The following is a 21,294-nucleotide window of genomic DNA, read 5'->3' as shown; positions in this document are numbered from 1 at the left end:
AACAGAACTTGTGCTCACAAAATTAAAATAAAATAAAAAAATAATAATTTGTGGCCACAAAATACAAATTTTTATGCACAAAATGCTAATTTTTCATTGTCATGTTTAGGGTTCCGTAGTTTCCAGATGCATTTAAAACATTTGGAAAAGGTAATTTTTCTTTACATAATATGGTGTCAACTCCCAACCTTATACCTTTTATTTTCTTTAGCAATTTAGTGGAACCTTTTTTCAGCTAAAATTGGTGAATTTCAAAGTCCTGCAAGATGCTTTTTTGTGTGTGTTTGCTGAAATAATTTAAGGTTATAGCAATTTTAGGATGGTGCTCATTTAAGAAAAAACGCATTATGATAAGTGTGTTTGCTACTTTTAATTTTTAGATTTAATTGTTTAGATTTTGTTTTTGAACTTTTCATTTGATTTTGACTTGATGTATTTTTATTTAAGCATGTAAAAAGTTTCAATCAAATTAAATACCTTAAACATAAAAGCAAATTAAGTGCATAGGGTTAATCAGTTATGGAGATCTAATTTTCGTGTGCAGGAGATCAGATAAATCTCATTGAAAGAAATGAGCTCATCATACACTCCTCTTTCATTCATAAATTAGTTAATTTATTGAAATGAATCATTTTTTTAAGATGCACCGACTTGGAGGTCCATCATATTAGTGCCTTTGCCAAAGTTGGCACATCTCGTCAAAGCCTATTTTAAAACAAATCTCTATTAAAAAGCCTTTACTACAAATATTTTGACAAATGATTACATCAAATAGTTTAATGTCATTTATTACAGTAAATTAGGGTATAAAGGTTAGTAATTTATTTAGAAAATAATTAATTACACCTGAATGGGTCATATTTGTTTATATATTTTCATCTAATTATAATTAACAAAATTGAAGACAAGTATTTCATGCAAGAAGATCAAAAAGTTGTTAGACAAAAAAAAGAAATAAAAAAAGATGTATATTTTAGGAATAAGTGCATCAATTAAAAATAATCAGACAAAATGATTGTATGTCGACTTTATGAATTCTGGGACTCTTAAATATATATATAAAAAAGTATTTTTTTAAGTTTACAACAGGTTTATATTTTCTACTGTTTTCCTGAAGTTAATTTTCTCTTCAATCAGACATGATGGACTCGGCGTGGAGCACCTCACTCTGCGATCCTTCAGTGAGGGATAAATATATCCCCCTTCTCCTCCTCCTCCTCCTCTTCGCTCTCTTCCTTACGTTGAGTCCGCAACATCTCGGCTGGCTGAGGCTGACTGATCGCAGCGGCAGCCGCAAACCCGCACAGGACGGATGGATTAACCTCCTTGCTGTGGCTGCCACTCTTTGGACTTCTTTTCCCTTTTGTTTGCTGCAAACTCTGCTGCTCCAACAAGGTTAGTATGAGAAAAAACCTCCCTAATAACCATTAAAAGAAATGCAAAAAAAGGTGTTTTCTCTCTCAGAGTGCAGTAAAACCTGAATTTGTATGCGGGACACTTTGCCGGATCCCCCAACACCATGTTTACTTCTTAGCATGCCGGACAACTCTTTGGACTTCAGCTCAGTGCTCTGAATGGATTTGACACACACTTTAATTGGCGCAAACGCCGACCCCGTCTGCGCCTTTTTCCCTCCTGCTTCACTGCACCATTCTTGGTCATTTCAGTCAGGGCTAATTATTCCGTGAAGTGAGTCCCCAGCGCCGCACAGATCACATTGCAGCTGCCCTGCTGCAGAGCAGACCAACTGCGAGAGCTATAATAGGAAGGAGGGGTAGAGTTGCGCAGCTGACGGTGCTGATTCCGAGGAGCCAGAGCCCTGCAGTCCCATTTAAGTCCAGGGTCTGTCCACTGTAAACTCTTACTGGAAAACACCATCCATGAGAGAAAACTACTGACTCTCACTGGATAATTCAAGCACTTTAAAACCTTTTCAGATGCTGTTTGTAACAAAATGCAACAACTCCCTATTTCTAAGGTGTGATATACATGACACCACTGACTTACCTGACACATTTTTCAGATCACATGGCAGTTTCTGAGAAAAGACAGTCAAACTGAACGCTTTCATGAGTTCACTCTCCCTTGTAACCTGAATCTGTGCCTTTTATATTCACGCCCACAAAGTTTGCTCGCGGTCAGATTCTGCTACTAACTGCTGTTCAACCTGTTAGGGTTCCAGCTTCCAGATTCACCATGGGGATCAAGGCTGCCCTCCCCAGATATGAGCTCTATCTCTACTCCGCTGTGCTTGGGGTGGCACTGATATGGGCTGGCAGTTGGATATCTGAAGCCTCAAGTGGTGAGCGTCCAACCGAAGATGTCAAACAATCACCATTCACCACACAACATTCCAAAATAAACCTTTTTTGTAACGTAAGTCGCTTGAAATAAAAAGAAAAAAGTTTTTAAATTACATTTTCTGGGAAAAAAAACACTTAGTTCATTTTAGGTTAACAATACTTTACAGTATTTATGATTCAATACTGCTTTTTAAAAGTGGTGCATCTGTTGCAACTTTTGTGGTTTGTTAGCGTAAGAAGAATAAAATGGGGGTTGTATTATTTTTTTTTAACTTCTTCATTGGTTCACTAGTAGACAGAATCAATATCAAGAATCCAAAAGTTTTGATAAGCTTTTAAAGACTGAAATCATTTCAAAACTGCAGTTCGAAACTGAACAGGAAATACGCAATTAAAAATGAAATGGTTAGGATCTAGCATATAAATTGCATTTATGAAACAGGTTAATGGATACATTTAATTTTTTCTAGTAGTATTCTTGGAAAACTGAAATTTCTGCCGGCTAACTTGCTATTAACTGGAATATTCCATTGATGCAGCTGGATGAGGGAGGACAAAAACACTCACGTGATCAGTCTTTTGCCTTTTCAGTGATTTTGAGTGTTTTTTTAGGACAGAGTTAAAAAAGATGAGTGTTAAATTTATTTTAGACACTTTAATTTAGTGTTTAGCTCGGGGCCCCAGAGTGTTGGGGGTCTACAATTGCCTACCTTTGCCTAATGATAAGTCCGCGTTTGTGGTAATCTGAAACTATGTAGAACAAAGCTCAGCTTGGGGATTCAAAAGAGATCACCTTCCCTGCTGGGATTCCTGCTTGTCCTCATGAATGTTAGGACAATTTGGAGATGATCCACTTCATTTTTCATTGTTCTCTGATAGACATATAAAAAAAATACAGCAAAACAGTGTTTTCTCAGTTACAGAATTTTAAATCTTTAACCAGCACTGATGTGAATAGACTGACAGTAATTTGGTGGCTGGTACTGTCTTTCACTGCATGACAGACTCCGAGTTCAGCTTTCAATCTGTGTTTATACCAGTTTCCTTGCTGCCTAAAGAGATCTACTTGCAGGTCTCATGCTCCAATAGGACTAAATGCTGTAAACAGAAGTCAGGCTGTGTTTTCAGGAGACAGAGGCTTTCCCTTTTTACAGCTAGTGGGAGTAGCTGTGGGGGCGAACGCCACTTACTTGGTGCCTCATCCTCTCCACTGTTCTGACTTTGATTTTTGATGAAATTTTCTTCTTTTTTTTATTTAAATAAGTTTTATGATTCATGCTGGGTTATTTTTAAGACCTTATGTTAAGCTAATCTCCTTGAATAAGATTAAAACCATGTGACTCCAGGTTTCAGCGTCAAAAGAAGAAAGCTGAGCAGCATATAAGTCATTTGATTTTATAAAAGTGCTCCGACAAATCACCTTTTTATGATGGTAATTATCAAAGACAGACTTTTACAGTCATAATTATGAAGAAAATTGTTTTTTCTTTAATTAAATTTATTGTAAAATAGTTGATTTGAGTTTGAAAATTCTAATAAAGACACTCATTCATTAAATGTCCTTCCTTCTTGTGTTTATTAATATTTATTTTTTAGAAAATGTGAACAGAAAGACCTTCAAAGAAAGCGTGAAACCAGGATGGCATTACTTTGGCAGGAAAATGGTAAGTCCTCTAAATCTGGTTCCTGTGTGTCAGAATTGTGTGGGGTCAGGTTTCACTAATGCATCCTCATCGCCCTGCAGGATGTAGCAGATTTCGAATGGATGATGTGGTTCTCTACGTTCCGCAATCACATCCTCTTTGCTCTCATCGGTCATGTGATCTTTGCCAAGATCTTTACCATCATCGCTCCAAAGGTGCGTGTGGGTTTTAATAGGGATTTATTAATTCGTTTTTATTAATTTCCACAGGAAAAAAATAAACATAATACATTAAAACAACACAAGGCATCTTTTGCTGAGGAAATGAAAGGGACCAGTATGAAGAAAACTTATTTTTCTGCCTCCTTCATGTGCAATACATACAAAAAACAAACAAACAAACAAAAAAAAGGACATCTGCAACCAACTACACATTGCTTATAGGTGAAAACATAAGTAAAACAGACATCAAGATTGCTATTCCACTGAGTTTTTATAACTCAACACAACAACAAACAAGGCTATTAATTGTATTTTTCCAGTTTTTCTTTTTTAACAAGTGGATTTGTGATGATAATTAATGAAAAACACAACTTTTATTTTGTTATGCTTCCTGTTATTAGATTACTCTCTCACTTATGTTGTCATAAATTGTGATTATATGGTTTCTTTTTAAAGTCCCACACAAATCATCTTTTGGTCTTTTTTAAAAACGTTTCCAGCTGTGTTTTAATTATGATTTAGGCTGCTTTTACTTAAAATATTTCATATTCTATATAATATCTGCATATATCTATAATATAATATCTGCAAAGTGGCAGTAGTTCATCAGAAATTCCCCTCTGAGTTGTGGGTGGGACTGTTGGCGCTGAATGAGTCTGCTTACTTTTCCCATCATCCATATGTTTACATTAGGGTTGTAAGAAAATATCGACTCAGTGAAATATCGCGATACTTTATTTGGCAATACTTGTACTTTGCTGGTGCAACTAAATTGTCAAGCAATATTGGAGCTATCCAGCCATACAATTTTGAGCAAGACTTCGACTCACGCGAAGAAAACAAAGACATACATGGACCTATTTAAGAACATTGTTCTTCCATCTGCTCCCTTTCATTCTTGACGTTGTAGGACTGTGTTGTATTCTGTATTTGATTTTGTGTTTTGATGTTCCCGATGCTTCATGAAAGGAAACAAAATATTTGTCTGCAAGTGGATGCATCAAAATGGAGCGAAACAAGGAGCTGGAGGGCATTTAAAGTTTGTTCATAACAACTACAAGCTTTTTCAAACTCCTCCTAATTCACTATGATTTGAAAATAGAAAAACTCAGAAAAGCAGTTTTAAGCTTAATTGTTGTTGTTTATGTCCTCCAACATGAATGAATGAATGAATGAATAAATGAATGAAATGGTTTATTTCAAGCAATCAGGTCATAATACATAACATATCACTTAATAAATCACCAGTAGATCGCTTTAAAGGGAGTGGAAGGAAGCGAACTTATATAATCCCACCCAAATCATCTTCATTTGCTAATGCAGTAAAAATCAAAATCAAATTCAAAATCAAAATATTCTAATTTAAAAAGAAATACAATTTGTGCAGATTCATCAAAGAATGATGATAATAACACAAAAAATAATAAGTTGAAAAGAAAAGGATCAGGAATTTGAGCAGAATCAGTGCTACATCACAGCTTAGGAACAAGTTTAAGGCCACGTAAACCATCTTCATTGTTATGACCGAGAGATTGTGAAAATATAAGAAACATAAGAAAAAGTGCTACAAGAACATGTTAAAAACACCCAAAACATGATTTGCATTGGAGCACAAAATAAGATCTTCCTCCAACAAAGCCATTTATGATGAATTATATGATAATAGATGCAACTCTACTTATAAGGCTCAAACTAGTTTTGAATTCAATTACATTTATCTGTATTGTTCTGAAGAAAGCAGGTGGCTAAAACTCCTCAAGTAAGTTTAAAAAGTGCCACAATGACGTTTTCAGGAGCTTAGATGTGTCGATTTGTATATTTAAGGATAAAGGAAATATGAAGGGCTGCTAACTTAGGAAAGTCAGCGCTATGCTCAAAGCTACATGAATATATATATATATATAGTCTGAACAAATCAGCCACTTCTTTAGGAAGGAGAAAAAAATCACTTACTGCAAACCTGGAGAGTCTGAAAATGGGCCCTGTTAAACCTCAGGAAATAATACATTTTTTTTTGTTTTGTGTTTTTTAAAGAACAGTAAAAGCAAACATTGGATTTAGATCATGTAGTGCCTGAAAATTCATTCATTTTAATCGTAGATGGGCCTAACCGTCACCTCACCTGCTGAAACTCTCTGGTGGTACAGGAACGGGGATGCTGGATGTTATTGGAGCACTCAGACCCCAAAATGTCATTGACCCAAAGGTCACCGCCCAAGAGGGAAGAGCAGACATTCCTCAGTGGTGTGTCTGGTTATGTGTCAGATCTTTTCAGCTAAAGCAGACGCTACATGGGTAGTTATAAATATGGCATTTTATTGTTACACAATAAGAGGTGGACTGTTTTTTGTTTCCAGGTGTTGTTGGGTTTGAACTTAACAGTAATGATGTGTGTGCTGCTTAAGATCGTTCAAAGTTTCTCAGACACACTTGACACTTAGGTGAACAACAGTTTCTCTGTTGTTGTTCTTTCCTGGTCACAGTCTTATATTCTTTTTGCCCTTTACCAAAGTCCAGGTGGTAACTGTAGTTCTTAAGGGAAGTGTTAATGTGATTCGCTTTTTTTCCCTTCTGGGTTCCTTTTTTCTAATATACTTGTGTCCCAAATTAGATCAAATTAGGTGGTGGGAGTGAAACATGAGGTACTAGTTAGTGTGAATGAGTTTCCTGAACACCTCAGAGTTCAGATTGATATGAACAGAGCAGTTAAGAAGAACAAACACTCGTCTGTGGTGTTTTCCCGAGTTGATATGGAGTTCCCATTGATATTCACTCCACTTCCTGAGTTAGGATTTGAACCCACACGTCATTTGCATGTCTGAACTAAGTGTGTAAGTCCAGTTCCAAGGATAGATTTCTGTTTTCTACTTCCTCTAAATGGGGGGCACTGGTGATTCTGTGGCACAACCCTGTTTTTGCCTGTGGAATTTCCCTTAAAACAGGTGGCATTCAGGCATATTTTCATCCCAAATGTGTTCTGGTGTCAGCTTGGTTCTGTCAGGCACATTTGGGGCTAATTCATGTTAAAATTTCTATTGATTCTGTGTTGGGTATGTAAGTGAAAAGGGACGTCATTTTGAAGGAGACTATTTTGTCATCTGGCTTCATCTTGATATCTTGATAAGTTGCCTGAAGCGTGTTCCAACTCATCAGACAGCGATAATTAAAATGCATACGGCCCTAAAGGGTCATGATCCTTAAAAATGGTGATAGACACACTTTATGCTCTCAACATACTTCAAAGACCCAAAACCAAAGCCATTGTTTTTCTGTATTTTATGGTGAGCTACCGCTTCTAGTGTTTCTTTAACTTTTTGGAAAAGTCTGAGACAGGGTACTCCAACCTATTAACACCATATTGCAAAAGAACAGTCCTTACACCAAAGATGCACGCATCAACAGCAAACTTCCATGCAAGCAAGGACCAGTACGGTCATTAGACCCTGCTTAATCTGAGTAACAATGGCAGCGATAAAAAGTTCCTGCAAAAACATCTGTAGCATCCTATCGTTGTCATATAATCTGGCAATTCGATTTTTTGGACCAAGAATGACCTGAACTGAACCAGTCACCCTTCACTTCTTCCCTCCTGTGTCAGCTTGTTCTAACTGGCATTTAGGCAGATTTACTATCAGCTCCTGCAAATGCAAAAACACCTCTGCAAATGTTCCACATACTCATACCAGGAGTTAGAACATTTATGAAATTGTCAAAGTAGACAGCATCAAATTTGTTAGTCACTGAAGGGTTATCTGAGCATTGCATTTAATAGGTCTAGATATATCATTAAATGTTTATTTAAATGTCTGTTTTTTAAGAAAATGTATGATTTTTCTGTCTTTTGAATTCGAGCTAGTTTCAACAATCTGTGTGGAACTCAGTCACTAATACTGGCTCCTTTTTACCCACAGCACAGATCGCTGATCTTTGCCATGTACGGCGGCTTGGCGGTCCTGGTAACGATGGGCTGGACCTTCATGGCTCTGGTTCTGTCTCACTGCATTATACTCTATAGCGTCGCTCTGGTCAAGAAGAAATGGATGTGCTTTGCTGCAGGTTTGAGCACTCTGGCCTCCATTAAGCTGGAGCCCTATAACAGCTGGCAGGTGAGTTTCCCAACCCCTCGTAGCTCTTTTGCAATGCATTGTGGGTGCTGATGACTTTTTTTGTTATGATAGAGTGTTCTTGTGCAGAATGGTGAAGACACAGACTTACGTGACTCTGACTCTTTCAGGAGGCGTTGGTGACTGGCTCTTTTGACCTGCAAGACATCCTGTTTTATGGAGGCTGTGGCTTCAGCATCATGCGCTGTATGAGCTTTGCTTTAGAGAACTGTGAGAAGAAAGATGGCAACTACTCCTTCTGTGATCTGCTAAAGTACAACTTCTACCTCCCGTTCTTCTTTTTTGGTCCAATCATGACTTTTGACCGTTACCACGTCCAGGTGAGGCTTCAATACTAAACATGAGGAAGACTTTAGGAAAACTAGTCGTGACCCAAACTTTGATGAATATGAATACACAAGTTTGAAGCACTGACTGATTATTTTTACAGGCGAACAACACTCAGCTCACTCGTAAGGAGAGGGAGATGTGGAACATCACCACCAAGGCTTTGCTGCACCTGGGAGTCATTCTGGTGGTGGATGTCTTCTTCCACTATCTCTACATCCTGACGATTCCCAGTGACATGAAGCTGGTCACCAAGCTTTCTGACTGGTGTCTGGGTAAGTGGGTTTTCCTCATGCTAGTTTGTTCATTGTCTACAGATTGTTTTTGTTTTTGTCAGTTTTTTTAAACTTATGTTGTTATCTCAATTCAATTCAGTTTATTTTATGGCCCAATATCACACTACAGTTGTCTCAATGGGCTTTATATTGGTAACTTTATTCAACTTGTTCTGAATCAGGAACTGACGAGAAAATGCTGTTTGAAAAAGCATATTTGTGATGTGGGAAAACACTGAAACACTTCTTAGACTCAATGGGTTTTTTTAAGTTTACAAAGAACAATATTTTAAAATTTATCTTCAATTATTTTCTAACAGATTTGCAAAATCAAAGTTAAAGCTTAAAATATAAAGTGGAAATTAAATTGATGTTTTTTTTCTGTGGTTTGCAGCTGGATTGGCCTATTCCAACCTGGTGTATGACTGGGTGAAAGCAGCTGTGATGTTTGGCGTTATTAACACTGTGGCCACACTAGACCACCTGGACCCTCCTCAGCCTCCCAAATGTATAACCATGCTCTACGTCTTCGCTGAGACGTATGTTTTCTAAACAGTTTTTGTTTCCCATTAAACTATTACTTCTTTTAAATTACTACAGTCACTGTCATCTTTGTATTTTGCAGGCACTTTGACAGAGGCATCAACGACTGGCTCTGCAAGTGAGTGTTTCCATGACAACATGATCTGTCCTTGATGACTTTTCATCTCAGTTGGTGTAAACCAATACTCAAATGTTCCAGGTACGTCTACGACTACATCGGATGCGATCATGACAATATCTTCAAAGAACTTCTGGCAACAATCTGCACCTTTGCGATCACCACCCTGTGGCTCGGGCCGTGTGAGCTGGTGTACATTTGGTCATTCTTCAACTGCTTCGGCCTTAACTTTGAGCTGTGGGTGGCCAAGTTCTTCTCCCTTCCACCGTTCTCTATAATAGAGGTGGGACTTACTGACATTTCAGCTCTGTACATCTTCAAAAATGTTCTTTTTTTGCCTCCTGGATGCAAAATATCACTAAAATAATGTTAAACAATCCCAAGAAGTCTCACTCCGATCATATTTTGATCTGTTCCAAAAGGTTTTTTTATTATGATTATGCAGTTTTTAGCCAAAATTTAAAAAAAAAAACAAAAAAAAAACTGTAATTTTCTTGGCTATACGTTCTGCAGAGCAAGAGAAGTTCATTAGTAATTTGTCTCTGAGTTGTGTCCCTTTGTTTACCTGCTCTCCTTCTAGCTTACAGCCCCTCACAACCCCAACCTAACATTTGAGGTGCAACAAAAATGGCAAGCAATATTGAAGCTACAGTTCTGATAAAGATGTCAGCTCAAATGAGGAAAACAAAGACGTACATGGATCTTGTCGTCTATAGGCATCAGAGTGGAGCGGAGCTGGGAACTTGTGGACCACTCAGTGTATTTTCTGCATACAAATGCAATCTTTTCAATCAACATTTTAGCGTCTACACCTGATTATCAACAATTTGATTAAAGATATACAATTTTAATCTGAATTTTCTTTATATATGTCCTCTGTTATAAGAAAATTGCCACAAGAAGATGTTAAAAACACCAAAAACATTGAAGTGGGTCTTTATTCTGACAATTACAATGTGCGTCCGGGCAAATATTTTATTTACATCACTATTAAATGCAAGTGAACATTTTTTCCATTATTTTAAATCCAGACATTTATGGTTTTACTTCCATTGATTTATTTCTTAGTTTGAATTCTACTGCTAGTTATTTTTATTTGTGTACTTTTTACTCTATATTTTTCTATAAATCGCTCAGTATTTCTAAGTGCCTTATAAATACTACTAATTCTACAGTGTAGACCTGCAGAATTAACATTTTTCCTGTCTTTTGTGTTTAGGGAGGTATGGGTGAAGCTATGTCTCGCAGGATTAGAGGTGTTTTCAACGCCGCCAACTTCTGGGCCATTGTTCTCTACAACGTTCTGTCTCTGAACAGTTTGGAGTTCGCTAAAACTGTGGGTAGAAGACTGATTTTCAAAGGTGGGAAGCAAAGACGACATTGCTTTTTTTTCTCTCCATCCTTCAGAGATCACACAACTCTTCGCTAATCCCTAAACCAGATTATGTACCATTAAAAATCCAGGAGTTTCACATTTAAAGTCATGCTTGCTCTTACTTATTAATCTTCTTTCCCCTTTTTTTGTCTTCTGTCCCTATTATCAGGGTTTCCACTGTCAACGCTGTCTGTGCTGTTCGTCACCTACTGTGGTGTGCAGCTTGTGAAGGAGAGAGAGCGACAGCAAGCCCTGCAAGAGGAAGCAGAAGCAGCGACGCCTGCCGATGGTGCCAAAGAGAAGGCAGAATAGTGAGACAGGAAGTGAAAAAAAGGGTTTTTCAGGCTTGTCGATGAACAGCATGGTTCCATCCTGGGCTCTGAAAACAGTGATAGAACCAGACTGGATGCCGGCCAGCGTTTCTGCTGTCCCTTAATCGGCATTTGTGCTTTTGCTACCAGAAGAGAGATGATATTTTAATGATCCCGAAGTGCACTTGCTGTTGATAATCAACACATCCCGTGGCACAAACGGTGCATTTTCTATTTCTATTTATCAAAAACATATATTTATATATATTTTTCTCTGGTTACAACCCAGCAAAAATTTATTCTAGAATGCAAAACTTTCCTTTTGAATGATTGTCAACACGTTTATTTTTATTTTTCAAAAAGTTAAGCATTTATTGTTTTAAGTTTGACTTTATTGTCACAATTTTCAAACACACAGAAATGAATAAAGCTTGAAAACGACTTAAACAGAATGTAATAAAACAAAAAAACTAAAGGTGCTCAACAAGGCAGTTGCCACTGTCCAAAGTGTAAGTCTATTTGTGTTTTTTCAAGTTGTTTTTGAGCGTTATGTCACTGTCCAGGAAGTCATTGTTTTATTCCATAGGAAAGCAGTTTTAGCATACATACCTGTATGTGTCTTGCTATGAAAAGCAGAACTCCTAGGAGAGAATATGGGTCAGCCTCGACCCGCTTGTCATTCAAAGCTAGTGCGAGTCTTCAGTGTAGCATGCGACAACATGAAGATTTTTTTGTGTTTTACTCTACTTTTTTTCCATGAAGTTATTTTAATTTAAGACCTTTCGTTCAAAATAAATATTTTTTTTCTTCCCGCAAAGTATTGACGTGGGCTTTTGTGCTTTTTTAAAAATAATTAAAAATATGCATTTTATTTTACACAACACCTAACTTCATGTATTTATATAGCTATTAGTTTGTTCATTTATTCATTAATTTGTTTATTTGTTTGCCTCAAAAAATTACAAAACAAAACCATATAATACGAAAAACTTGTCATTTCAGCCCCTTTTGCTTAATTAATGAAGCCTTTAGTTCACTTTTCTTTCATAATCTCAAAACAATAAACAAAGAGAAAAAAGTACAACAGATAATATAGCCTACACCAACAAATTTAGATTTCTTAGTTTAACTCATAATATAACCAGAAAATAATAATAACAAAACAAAATAATAACAAAATCACCAAACTCTCTTATTGTATACTGTGTCCTCCAGATTAACTTAAGAAAAGCATAAAACACTTTATGTAATGTGTGTTTCATGACTGAGCAGCTGAATGCATGCCATATTACCCCCAAAATGCAGCATAAATAGCATGATGTAATGTTTGAACTTTAGAGCTGTGGGGGTGTTTTTGGAACAATGAATCACACATACCTTGATATATAAAGTGAAGTTTGTTGGAGGGTGGAATAGGGTGATGGGATGATTACTTCCTGTTCCAACGTGTCTACAACAGCAAGTAAAGACGTGAAAGAGTTTAGTTTGGAAGAACTCGACGGGTTTGCTAAGATCCCTGAGCTCAACCCAGAGGAACACCCTTAAATTAGAATGCAAGTGAAGGGTTTTCATACTAAATTAAGTTTTTTTTTTAAATATATATACTTTTATATAATGCTACACTTTTATACTTTGTTATTAACACACATGCATTTTTACATGAACCCACATGGAGCTCCATACCAGTAGAAACCAGTTACGGGGTGCTTCCTAATCCGTACTTTTTCACTAAAAAGTAGGGCCGGGAATCGATTTAAAAAAAAAAAAAAACTAATTAATCGTAAACCTGAGAAAAAATAAATCACAATTAATCGCAATTTTTTTTTTGTTACAATATTTGCCGACCAGTTGTCATCTGCAAATAATCACAAATTACACACAAAACTGTACATTTAGCACATTTATTTTTAAATAAAGCTGTCAATTGATTAATCCCATTTTTGTGCTGTGATTAAACACAATGTTTTACTAGATACATTTGATGACAATATACGACTTCAGAACAAAAGGAGGCTAGAGAGAAATTTTTTTCTTAATATTGTCTGGAATGTTTAAATTCATTAAGTGTTAACTCAGATACGAAAAAGTGTCATTTGGTCACACAAAAACAAATCAGCAGTAAGATGAGCAGAACTCTAAAGACTTTTATGTTTTCAGTATTACTTCAAGAAACAAAGATGCTGACGTACAGCCACGAGAAAAGAAACTGCAGACTTCAAAAAAAAATTCCTTTCGCTGCTTTATATCACTGTGCAGGCTGCTGTAAAACAAAGTGATCTAAACCAAAAAATAACAAGATTAAAGTATTAAAAACTGACTGAATATTTATTTCTTTTGTAAATAACCATGGTATGAGTGAGAAAAAATAAAACTTGAGGTGTTTTAATGCAGATGACTGCAGCTCCGAGGCAAAGCAAAGGACTGCTGCTCTGTGAGGTGCGATTAATTTGCATTGATAAATATTAACGATTTAATCATAATTTCAAAATCTTTTGCGTTAATGTGTCAACGTTAACGCACTAAAAAACAAAGCTGTGAATTACCTTGTTGAAAGGAGCAGGAGCACAAACACTGACCACTCAAGCCTTATTTTGTAAAGATAACCATATGAGTTATTAATTATACCTCTGGGGGGATCTCCTGTCCTGACAAAAACTGTCCCGAAGCCCCACCTCAAGGACTATATTTGTGGAATCCATTTTAAAGGGCATGGTCTGTCATGGCGACGATCCAGAGTACTCTGTATGAGTTTGATCCAACTTTTTATTAAAAGGATTACATTTAAATTTCCATCTTTGTCAGCTGACAAATACGTAAGTCAGAATAATGTTTCTTTTTGTTTTTAAATATTGTACTTAAAAGTAAAAATGAGCTGATAGCAGCAATCTTTTCAACTTTACAGACTATTTTTCACTTTCTCAGTTATAAGATGCCATGTCACTTTCTGCAGTATCATTTGAACCAGCAGGTGTCAGTGTTGTATAACTTGTGTTCAGCAGACATCTTAATAGACATACCTTTAAAACTTGTTTTATAAAAGGATATTCAAATAAAAATGTAAAGAAAGTTATAAACTAATTGAATTGAAGCTTAAAGTAGCATGATGGATGTAAACTTCTGAATACAAACTTATCAAATGCAGCTGAAAAAAGGTGAATGTTTTTGTCTGGATTTCAGCTGGAAGTCTGTTCCAGATCTGTGGAGCATAGAAGCTGATTCTCCATGTTTGGTTTTGACTGTAGGAAATGAAAAAAGACCAGATCTAGATGACCGGAGAGGTCTGGTACATCTGGATGTCAATCTTGTGTGTTGGAGCTAAACCATTTTAAGCTTTCTGAACCAGTAATAGAACTTTAAAGTCTATGCCTTCGGCAGCCATTGTAAATATCTCAGAACTGGACCGATGTAGTCAATTTTTTTGGAACTTGTGAGAACTAAAGCAGCTGAGTTTTGATAAAACTACATTTTCCTGAGTGATTTTTTTTTGTCCTGTAAAAACATTTTTCCAGTAGTCAATTCGACTAAAGCAGGACCCGTTTTTCCAGGTCCCGCTTTGACATCAGATCCTTAAAATATGTTTAAGATGATAGTCGGGTAATTGTGTGAAACCAACGACTACAGAAAAAAAGTCCATCGACCTACACCAGTATAAATCATTTCAAAATGTATTTTTTTCGATAATAATCAATAGTGGAAAATACCATTTTACGGTTGGTTTGTTTTACTATTTTCCAAAGACGTAATAATAATATTGATTTTAGGTCAGTGAATCGGATTGTTCAAAATGAAACACTGATGATTATGAATCATATCATCAGCAACAAATCACGATATCAATTAAATTGTTAAAATAAATTGTTACACCCCTAATTCCTTATTTAGGTTCAAATTGATGTCAGAAACATGGATGACAAAGGGTGCAAATATATCAGCATGATCCAGCCCGCTAAAGCCGCTTTGTGAGTTGTTCTGCTGGATTTAAACACCCGATCGTTCAGCTGTTGCGTGCATGAACCTCTTTTCCAGCTTTCTATAAATACCCCTCGCTCATTCAATGGCTGACAGACAAGGACAGCTGCAAGCCAACAATTTAAAGCAGCCGTGTGATCACCGTCAGTCCCGGTCGACTGTGGAGTGGAAGAGGAGCCCGAGCGGGACACGTTGACGGAGCAACATGGCTGCCCTGACGATAGACCCGATGGAGCAGCCTCGGATGTACCAACAGACTTTGCTTCAGGACGGACTGTGTGACCTGTTGGAAAACGACAAGTTTGTGGACTGTGTCCTTAAAATCAGTGACAGGGAGTTCCCATGCCACCGCTTGGTGTTGGCTGCCAGCAGCCCCTTCTTCAAGGCCATGTTTCTGTCTGACCTGGAGGAGAGCAAGAAGCGAGAGATCGTCCTCAGAGATGTCAACCCGGACGTTATGGGCATGATTCTGCGTTACTTGTACACATCGGACATTTCTTTGACAGAACAGAACGTCCAGGATATTTTCATGGTTGCAAACATGTACCAGATCCCTTCTATCTTCTCAGTTTGTGTGTCCTACCTCCAGGAGAAGCTGGTTCTGGGGAACTGTCTAGCCATCTTCAGATTAGGGCTCCTTCTCGATTGTCCCAGGCTGACTCTGACTGCCAGAGAGTTCATCTGTGAGCGTTACCAGCTTGTTGTCAGGGACCAGGACTTCTTGCAGCTCGGTCCCAGTGAGCTAGCCCTCATCATCACCTCAGACGCCCTGAATGTTGAGCGGGAGGAGCAGGTGTTTGAGTCCCTGATGGACTGGGTCGGGCACGACCAGAAGAGCCGAGTCAAAGACCTGTCTGAGCTGTTGCATTGCGTTCGATTCAGACTCATTCCCGTGGATTACTTCAACGAGAAAGTTGAACGTCACCAGTTCATCCGCTTCAACCAGGATCTAATGAAGGAGCTGGATCTTGTGAAGGATGCTCACAGGGGGCGTCTCCCAAAACCAAAGAGGCTTTCCACAGATGAGGCAAAGGGAGGAGAAGGCAGTGAGGAGGAAGAGGATGATGAGGAAGGGTATTTACCAGGCATACTGAACAACAACCCTCGCTTTGGCATGTTTGAGCTGGACCTGATCCTCATGGTCAGCAACACAGGAACGGTGGCCTACGATCCGGTCGGAAACGAGTGCTTCATGGCGTCTGAATCAACAGAGATTCCCAAGAACCACTGCAGCCTGGTGACAGATCAGAACCAGATATTTGTCGTTGGAGGACTTCTCTACAACGATGAAGACAAAGATGAACCATTTAAGTCTTATTTCCTACAGGTAGGGAGGAAGCCCTTCTGAGAGTCTGTTCTCACAGCAGCTTTTTTGTTTGTTTTGTTCAATTCATCTTTGTTTTTGTCTCCAGTTTGATCCAGTCAGCTCAGAATGGCTGGGAATGCCCTCGCAGCCCAACCCCCGCTGTCTGTTCGGCCTGACTGAAGCGGAAAACTCCATCTTTGTTGTTGGTGGAAAGGAGCTGAAGGAGGGGGAACATGTTTTGAACTCGGTCATGATCTACGACAGACAGTAAGTTGGATCTAAATATTTCCTCTGCACACATTTTTCTGATAAATACGGCAGTTTTTTCTAATCAAGAATCCATTAGAAAAGCCAGATAAAATAAAACAGCACATTCCCTCACAAAAACACAATTGCTCGCCTTTAACGTACTGAAATCTGTTCTGATGCATCATTGCTTTTTTTATGCCTCAGTATGCCTTCAGTATTTCTCACTTTACCACTAAAACATAGTAATGACATTGTATTAAATGCTCACAGGTCTTTCAAGTGGGGAGAGTCGGACCCGCTGCCCTATGAAGTGTACGGTCATGGAACTGTTTCACACAAAGGCCTTGTCTACGTTATCGGGGGAAAGTCTGAGAGCAAGTAAGTGACACTTATGAAAGTTTGACCTTTATTATATAAAAGTGACAGCTACATCAGTATCTGTGGTGGTTCATTATTTCATTTTATGCCATTTATCAACATAATCTTTATGAATTTTCAACTAATACTGCTGTTATTGTCACTAGATCAATTTTTGATGCATATTGTATCCTTGGCATCCATATCTCCACATCCAAATAACAATTCTGCTAATGCACACCTTAGTATTTAAGAAATATACTTTATTTCATTATATAACTCTTAGCAATCTAATACTGAATTTGTTTGTTACAATTTAAAAGCAACAACTTCCTTTTTTTTTTTACAATTTCCTGTTTTCATTGTCATGAGTCTCTATTTAAACTGCAGTACATTTCATTAGAAAAATTACTATGTTAACACACACTTTGTCATAAAATATGAAAATACCTCTTTCAATACAATATTTGCTGTAAAAAGTGACAATTTTACCCTAAATGTTTTTGGATTACTTTTTTTAAAATGCAAAAACAACAGCATTACTTCCCATTTTACTGTTGTTATTTAAATATTTTTTACCTGAAAAATGTTTACCATTTTATATTCAAGTAGAAATGTTGCCAGCCCTCTTTGTTAAATCTACTGTTTCTTGAGGGCTTATTTGTGTTCTTAAAAATACACAACTTAATGTGGTTTATGGGTCTTCAGTGAAAAATGAGTGCAGCAAGAAAACTGCTTGTAATTGTGTTCTGCCTTTCAAGATAAATCAAAGAATTTTACAACAACACAGTCCAATTCAAAGATGTGAATCATCAACTGATTTCTATTCGTGTTTTTTACTTCATTGCTTTTACATTTCATTTTTACAGAAACTTTCATGACCTGATCAGGATTCAAGAATGTAATGTCATGAATTGAGTTTATCCAAAAGAAAAATCTCATTTGAACGTTCTGAAAATGGTCTTGCATTAGACCTAGATTAGACAAGAATTGCACTTAATTTCTGAAAGTTTGAGTTTCAGAAAGCCTCTTTGAAAGCAAAATGAATAAAACCGAACATTTGCTCTTTACCTTGAACCCGAGCTGTATAGTCTAAGGAAATTTTAAATGTAAAAGTTAAACATAATTTTGTTCAGGATCAATGCTTATACCCTTCAAAAATAGAAAATGATTTGATTTTGTTTTTTCAGGAAATGCATGAGAAGAGTCTGCTGCTACAACCCCACTAAGTTTGAGTGGAAGGACCTGGCTCCTCTGAAGACGGCCCGCTCTCTGTTTGGTGTCACTGTGCACAACGACCAGATCTTTGTGGCCACTGGAGTCACCGACTCCGGCCTCACCAGCTCCGTGGAAGTCTACGACATTGCAACTAACAAGTGAGACATCTTACTTCAATTTTATTTTATTTTTTTTATGGCTCATTTTGATGAGACGACGCAGGAGTGAAATGACTCATGAACCACAAAGCGTCAGGTCATAAAGTGCTGGTGAGGGTATCATGGTGTACCTGCTGACTGAACATCACCTGCGTGTTTACTCCTCTCCAGGTGGTCTGAGTTCACAGAGTTTCCTCAGGAGCGCAGCTCCCTCAGTCTGATCTCAATAGGGGGTTCCCTGTACGCTGTGGGGGGCTTTGCCAGGGTGCCCACAGAAACCAGCGAGGAACCCATCCCAAAAGAGATGACGGACATTTGGAGGTGAGACATCAATATGTGTGATAGCAGTCTCAAAACATTTAATAAATCTTATGTTTGGTGAGAGCGATTGGGGCTTTGCACTAAAATTTCCTCTAACAAAGAATTGAACTAAATGTTCTTTATGTACAATCGATTAAAAAAAATTTTGTTTACAAAAAAAGAAGAAAAGATCTGCTAATATTATTAACTTTTCAATGACCAGTTAACAAATCAATGTAAAGGGATTTTTAGTTTACATTTGTATTATCTTGGTTTGTATTTATATTCTTTCAACTTGCAATGATCTCTTAAAAATGAATAAAAGATTGGATTTTTGCTATAACCAAAAACATGTGTATTTTGTTTTCTGAAAGAATTCTTTTAAAAAAAGGAGAAAACCCTAGAGAAAATAGTTCCTGCATGTTCCCTTTTGCGTCTCAAATATTTTTCTTATTTTGATTCAGTTGCCGTTTTGAGGTAAATTTATACTTTTTAAATTTGACAGACTGATACATCTTTAATAGCAAGTTACTATAGCAAGTACAAACAGTTTGAAGCTTAACTAACCTTAATTTTACATTTCAGTCTTAAAGATTTTCTTTGTTTACCTATTAACTTGTAAAAAATATCAGTTTATTCATGCAGAAATCTAACAGTGATATCTTCAGGGAATCTGGTTTACAGGCTCATATTCCAACTATTCCTCCATTAGTAATTCTGCAGAAACTTTTAGTCAAACCATCACGCAAAAAGAGGCGATTTCTGATTTCTGTTTGTTTTTTGTTACTTTTAATGCCTAAACTCAAAAATATTTAGTACGTATCCTAACATTTGAGATAAATAAAAAAGATAAAAAAACTTAGCATATTCCTAAATTTAATCTTTGACGTCACTTTATGTTTTGCTTGGCTAAAATAAGGTTTTGTACATTTTCTTGCAGATATGATGAGTCAGAGAAGAGTTGGAATGGAATCGTACGGGAGATTTGCTACGCAGAGGGAGCCACCATTCTCCCCGTGCGACTAAACACGCTCCGTCTCTCCAAGTTATAACCAAACTTTGCTGCTGGTGTCATAAAGGTTATAAAGGAACATTAGTGGTCAGAAAAATGAACAATTCTTTTGTTAGGTTGCAGGACTGTTTCATGTTACCAGCAGGGGGAGACAAACTCAAGCTTAGTATTCTCCATTTCCTGATTTGTACATTTTCTGGCATAATTTATCAAAAATTGTCTATAGAATAAAGATATAAATACTTATGAATAAAGCTCATAAGAAGAAAATACACTGGAGCCATATCCACAGTGCAAATACATTTCTTCATTTGATCAATAACAAGTTTATACATTTTTTTTCCACATTTGTACAATGTTTCCTCAAAACAAACAGGTGACGAATAAGACACAGCTTTAGGACAATAACATTTTATATTCCACAGGTGAGAAACACAGTTTAAAGTGTAAACATTGAAGATGACACCTGAGCATCACCACGAAACACAAAACATCCATATTTACAGCTGACATACTGTGGTGTTTCTGTATGGTCTCGCTTCGGAGGAACCTTTACTTTTTCAGCTTTACAAAAGCTGGCACCACAAACACAAGACCAGACGGAAAATAAAGAGAAACACCAACTTGTCTTTTAGCTTTTCAGTTTTTTTTTTTTTTTACATCTAATAGTCTTTGCAGAAACTAAACTGTCATTAAAAATCTGTCCTGCAACAGTGGTTACAAGTGAAGGTATGGAAAATCATATTTTAATAATATGTTGGAATAAATAGAGAAGCTGACAAATCATAGAGTTTTTTTAAAAGGCCACCCTAAAAAAATCTTTTAGAGTAAATTATATTCATATATATGATCAAATATTACCCTTGGACACCTAAAGACAAATTATTGATTCAATTATTTTCATGAGATTTTTTCATATCCGGAAGTAAGACGCCTCAATTTCTGAGGCTACGTCTCTTGCTACTTGTGGATGCCGCCCATTTCATGACGTCATCCTAGAGATGGCCCTGGCATAATGACTGCGTTTTGCCCATAAAAAAAAAAAACAACATCTGAACGTTTGCAAAGATGGATGACCAAACTGTATATCTGCCTTTAGTGGCCATGGCCATCCCTACACTGATTGCACTGGTTGTAGCGATGGCCGGGGCTAGCAACTGAGTACCGCTAGCTGAGCTGCAAAGTTAGCGGCTAATCACTGCTAGCTGAGCAGCGAAGCTAGTGGCTAATCCCTGCTAGCTTTGCAGAGAAATTTGGTGTTTGTGTTAGTCTGAGGTAGCGGTTCTGGGAGCATCCTCTTCTTGAAAGGGATTTTCTCACTTTGTGACCTCAGCGTGTGAGAACCCCTCTCGTTTTCGTGGGTTAATAGGGGCTGGTGCTCAGAACGCAAGTTTTTAGAGAAATACACAGAAATAGATCAAAATACCGCTTTGGGGCTGTTCATGGTAAAAGTTGAAGATTAGAATTGCTCAAAAAGTTGATTTT

The 21,294-nt window shown here is 37.2% G+C and overlaps 2 protein-coding genes across 2 annotated transcripts in view; both read left to right on the top strand.

Moving 5' to 3' along the window:
• hhatla (hedgehog acyltransferase like, a) overlaps positions 1 to 12,060 on the top strand; it is a 13,120-nt gene extending 1,060 nt beyond the window's left edge. Inside the window, exons 2-13 of the mRNA XM_024273550.2 lie at positions 1,138 to 1,395; positions 2,175 to 2,302; positions 3,900 to 3,967; positions 4,048 to 4,161; positions 8,079 to 8,273; positions 8,402 to 8,611; positions 8,722 to 8,893; positions 9,288 to 9,432; positions 9,519 to 9,554; positions 9,636 to 9,837; positions 10,774 to 10,915; positions 11,099 to 12,060. Coding sequence (XP_024129318.1) covers positions 2,197 to 2,302; positions 3,900 to 3,967; positions 4,048 to 4,161; positions 8,079 to 8,273; positions 8,402 to 8,611; positions 8,722 to 8,893; positions 9,288 to 9,432; positions 9,519 to 9,554; positions 9,636 to 9,837; positions 10,774 to 10,915; positions 11,099 to 11,241 — 1,533 coding nt within the window. The 5' untranslated portion in view covers positions 1,138 to 1,395; positions 2,175 to 2,196 and the 3' untranslated portion in view covers positions 11,242 to 12,060. The remainder of the gene's footprint in view (positions 1 to 1,137; positions 1,396 to 2,174; positions 2,303 to 3,899; positions 3,968 to 4,047; positions 4,162 to 8,078; positions 8,274 to 8,401; positions 8,612 to 8,721; positions 8,894 to 9,287; positions 9,433 to 9,518; positions 9,555 to 9,635; positions 9,838 to 10,773; positions 10,916 to 11,098) is intronic.
• A 3,103-nt stretch (positions 12,061 to 15,163) lies between these two features.
• LOC112147670 (kelch-like protein 40a) lies at positions 15,164 to 20,855 on the top strand. Its single transcript, XM_024274210.2, has 6 exons — positions 15,164 to 16,536; positions 16,622 to 16,782; positions 17,035 to 17,142; positions 18,312 to 18,497; positions 18,669 to 18,818; positions 19,738 to 20,855. Exons 1-6 carry the CDS (start codon positions 15,415 to 15,417, stop codon positions 19,847 to 19,849), a joined length of 1,839 nt encoding a protein of 612 aa, XP_024129978.1. The 5' UTR covers positions 15,164 to 15,414; the 3' UTR covers positions 19,850 to 20,855.
• The last annotated feature ends 439 nt before the right edge of the window (positions 20,856 to 21,294 follow it).

This window comes from Oryzias melastigma, linkage group LG17 (assembly GCF_002922805.2).
Source record: "Oryzias melastigma strain HK-1 linkage group LG17, ASM292280v2, whole genome shotgun sequence".
Taxonomy (NCBI): domain Eukaryota; kingdom Metazoa; phylum Chordata; class Actinopteri; order Beloniformes; family Adrianichthyidae; genus Oryzias; species Oryzias melastigma.
This window is presented reverse-complemented; position numbering and strand designations above follow the sequence as displayed.

What these genes read in the sequence shown, in the direction of transcription:
- LOC112147670 (XM_024274210.2), top strand. Translation starts at nt 15,415, where the DNA reads ATGGCTGCCCTGACGATAGACCCGATGGAGCAGCCTCGGATGTACCAA. An exon ending in GGGGGAAAGTCTGAGAGCAA is followed by an intron (nt 17,143 to 18,311) that starts GTAAGTGACACT and finishes TTGTTTTTTCAG; the next exon opens with GAAATGCATGAGAAGAGTCT. An exon ending in TACGACATTGCAACTAACAA is followed by an intron (nt 18,498 to 18,668) that starts GTGAGACATCTT and finishes ACTCCTCTCCAG; the next exon opens with GTGGTCTGAGTTCACAGAGT.